The 3718-nt window shown below is 38.2% G+C and overlaps 1 protein-coding gene across 1 annotated transcript; it reads left to right on the forward strand.

Annotated features, from left to right (window-relative positions):
- The first annotated feature begins 1613 nt into the window (after nt 1-1613).
- On the forward strand, nt 1614-2037 carry LOC118856742 (40S ribosomal protein S26-like). Its single transcript, XM_036767207.1, has one exon. The coding sequence runs from the start codon at nt 1633-1635 to the stop codon at nt 1978-1980; it is 348 nt and encodes a 115-aa protein (XP_036623102.1). The 5' UTR covers nt 1614-1632; the 3' UTR covers nt 1981-2037.
- The last annotated feature ends 1681 nt before the right edge of the window (nt 2038-3718 follow it).

The raw sequence follows: 3718 nt of genomic DNA on the forward strand, positions 1-3718 counted from the left end.
TGTCCAGGTTAAGAATTCCTGCCCCACAGCAAATGGGAACATTCATCAACAAGCAGGAGACATAGGAGAGAAACTCACAATGGAGAGGAAGAACTTAGAGCTATCAACATAGGGCTAATAGTTGAAGTCAAGAGGTTAGATATGATTATTGAGGGAGAGGCCATAGAGAGGTAAGAGCGGAGAGCAATTGAGGCAGCTTGCTCATTTAGCAAATCAAATATAAATTCCTCTGCCTGGACTTGAAGGACTTCCATTAAAAAAAAAATTAAGTCCTTGTACTACATACACACACACGCATGCCATCATCAGCTTCAAAAACTTCCTCAAAAAATTTTCCCTTCAATAAGCATTCCCATAACTGGGCCAGCTATCATACTGTCTTCTTGCTTGAAAGACTCTTTCTCCTTTTTTTCTTCCTAGCCCATCCATATTCTACCCAAACTTAAACCCAACTGAGTATCACCTTCTCCACATAAATAATTGTATACCGATAGATAGAGGTATCATGATGTCATGGATGAACAGCTAGCCTTGGCGTCAAAAAGAACTGGGTTTGAGTCCCATCTTGGACATAAACTGGCTGGGTGACCCTGGGAAAGTAATTTAATCTTTAAAGTTCTTTAGGCAACTCTAAGATATTAGTTGCAGAAAAGGTGCCGATCTACTTTGGTAGAGGGAGTTTCTTCACCAGCTACTCTCAATACCAGTGAAATCCCAGGTCATGTTCCCATCACTATCCACTGCTTTTTTTTTTTTTCTGCACAGATACTTGAATATGTGATTACTCTTGGGTAATCATGGATCTCACAAAGGAGACCCTTTAAGGTGCTGATACTTGATGTAATCAATAGATTATCATCTGGAAACATTAGCATCTGGAGGAACTTGCCATTTATAGGAAATCTCATCTGGACTATGCTAAAGGCATTATCCATGACAGTGATGAGCATCTCTTAATCTCTTACAAGCATGTATCTCCCCGTTTCACCCTTCTTGGTATCAGTCAATTAATCAATATACATTTATTAATAAAAACATCACTGAACAGAATTCATTATGGTTGCATTTACTGCATTTTATATAAACTTAACATATGCATCACAGTCTTTGTTGGAGAGCCTTTTAGGTTAGATTTTGCTGACTCAAATGATTTTTTTCTTCAATGTCAACATACACACACAGTGGGCTCTTGTATTTTCTGATTCTTCAGTTATTTTTTTTTACCATTATAAAGACATAATTTGCTATAAAAATTATCTAGGAAAGCCTATCATTTTTTCCAAGATTTCCATCAAGAATCCCTTTATTACATATGTAATTCATTCTCATAAAGATTTTATGAAGATGAGACTAGATACTTTGGTCTGTAGCTACTGATGTTTTCATGGTTGTCTTTTTGTATAGTAGTATTGTCTAGTTTTTTCCTCCTCCTTTCTTTTTGCATCATCTTCTCCCTGAAATATTCTGAAAAATGTGCCCTTGATGCTTCCAAGATTTTGTAACATCTAACATGTGTTCCATGGTGTCTTTTGGACTTTGTCAAACATACAGGTTCAAATCTGTTGTACAGAACATTAAGGAAATGAAAGATAAGATAAGGCCATATCCCTTTTTCGGTTCCTGGCTTCCAAGATGACCAAGAAGAGGAGGAACAACGGGCGCGCCAAGAAGGGCCGCGGCCACGTGCAGCCCATCCGTTGCACTAACTGCGCCCGCCGCGTGCCGAAGGACAAGGCCATCAAGAAATTTGTAATCCGCAACATCGTGGAAGCTGCGGCCGTCAGGGACATCTCCGAGGCCAGCGTCTTCGACTCCTACGTGCTGCCCAAACTGTATGTGAAACTACATTACTGTGTGAGCTGCGCGATCCACAGCAAGGTAGTGAGGAATCGCTCCCGTGAGGCTCGGAAGGATCGGACGCCCCCGCCCCGATTCAGACCTGCAGGTGCTGCCCCCAGACCCCCTCCAAAGCCCATGTAAAAGAGCTGTCCATCAACATTCCTGAACCGATCAGAGGAAAATAAAATGGTTGGTCTATCTTAAAAAAAAAAAAAAAAAAAAAAAAAAAAAGATAAGGCCATATTTGCAAAGTGCTGTGCAAACCTTAAATATAAATGTTATTCTTGTTATTACTACTGCTGCTAATAATAGCTAACATTTATATAGTGCTTACTATATAAGCAGGCACTATGCTAAATGCTTTATGAGCGTTACCTCATTTGATCCTCACAACAACCCTGGGAGATAGGTGCTATTATTCCCATTCTGGAGATGAGGAAACTGAGACAAACAAGTGAAGTGATCTGCCCAGGGTCACATAGGTAGTAAGTGTTTGAATTTGCATTTGAACTCAGATCTTCCTGACTCAGGGACCAGTTTTGAATCTGCTACACCACCTAGCTGCCCCCCATTATTACTCCTTTGATTCCCTTCTTCCACTTTTTACATTTTTATGAAGTGATCATTCTTGCCATCTTCTACCATCCTTCCTAATCGTGTTTTACAAAGGAGTTCTCATGCAAATCTGGTATTGTCCTTAGCTGTCATGGCTCTCTGTTTTACAAGGAGATCAAGGATTTTACGGGCAAGTCAGTTTCTAGGCTCTCCTGGCCTCCTAGTTGTAGTGATGACTTTATATTGGTTAAAGGTTTTAGAGGAAATGGTGCCAATCAAATGCAATATCTTTGCTTTTTCCTTGATTAAAGTTTAAGCTGTTGTAGTGATGTACACAGAGTATACAGTGCCTTCTCGTCTTTATCATTTCTTTTAATTTAATGGTGCTGCCTAATTGATGATCTGATTGCATGCCTAGCCAGTTGACTGTGATATGAATCCCACATCAATAACCAGTTATTTCCCATCTGCTAAAACATGATAAATTTCATTTTATGTGTGTGATGTTTTTTCAGTGTTTTCCAAATCCAATGCCTTTATCTCTTCTAGAAAAGGATACTGTGACATATAGGTATGAGGCTCCTGAATATTCAACAATAGTTTGTTTTTTAATGGAACCATATTTTTCAACATACTTTTTCTATATAAAATCCCATTACAATGCCTCAAAATGACATGAAAGTGACCTAGGATTTTTAAGGACTATGCCAGCAGAGGTTAAGCTCAGAATATTCTACCATTTTGGAAAGAGTTAATAGTGTCTTGGTGACAGACTGAATCTAAACTACCCAAAGATCCAACACGGCAAAGAAACAGAGAAGGTCAACTCTAGGTTGACTACTAAGGAAAAGAAGCCTTTGGCTATGGCAATTCATGAAACAAAGTCATATGTGCTCTTCCCTTTCTTCACCCCAAATACTTCTGTAGTTATAATGGTAAAATTATGGAAAAGGGGGTGGAGGTTGCTAAAATTCACACAGGTTTAAGACTATGGGCGTTAACTTAACTGTATATATTCTAAATTTGAGATCCTTGTCCAATGATTAATAAATTGACATGCCTTTGGGAGAACTAAACTTCAACAATATTTATGTTCCCATGATAAATGAAACTAGAATAAAATAGGAAGTTAACACTAAAAAGAAAGATGGCTCAGAGATTGTCCTTAGGGAGGAAAAACATTTCACAGGGTACTTTAACCATCTCATCTCATAGTAGTTATAAGCAAAAATAAATAAATAATATATCTCCATTAAGATAATTGTAACTTATTGACCATCATTAATTTCAAAGGATAAAGAATCTGAAGAATCTATGAAGAACT

Source organism: Trichosurus vulpecula, chromosome 7, assembly GCF_011100635.1.
Source record: "Trichosurus vulpecula isolate mTriVul1 chromosome 7, mTriVul1.pri, whole genome shotgun sequence".
Classification (NCBI taxonomy): Eukaryota; Metazoa; Chordata; class Mammalia; order Diprotodontia; family Phalangeridae; genus Trichosurus; species Trichosurus vulpecula.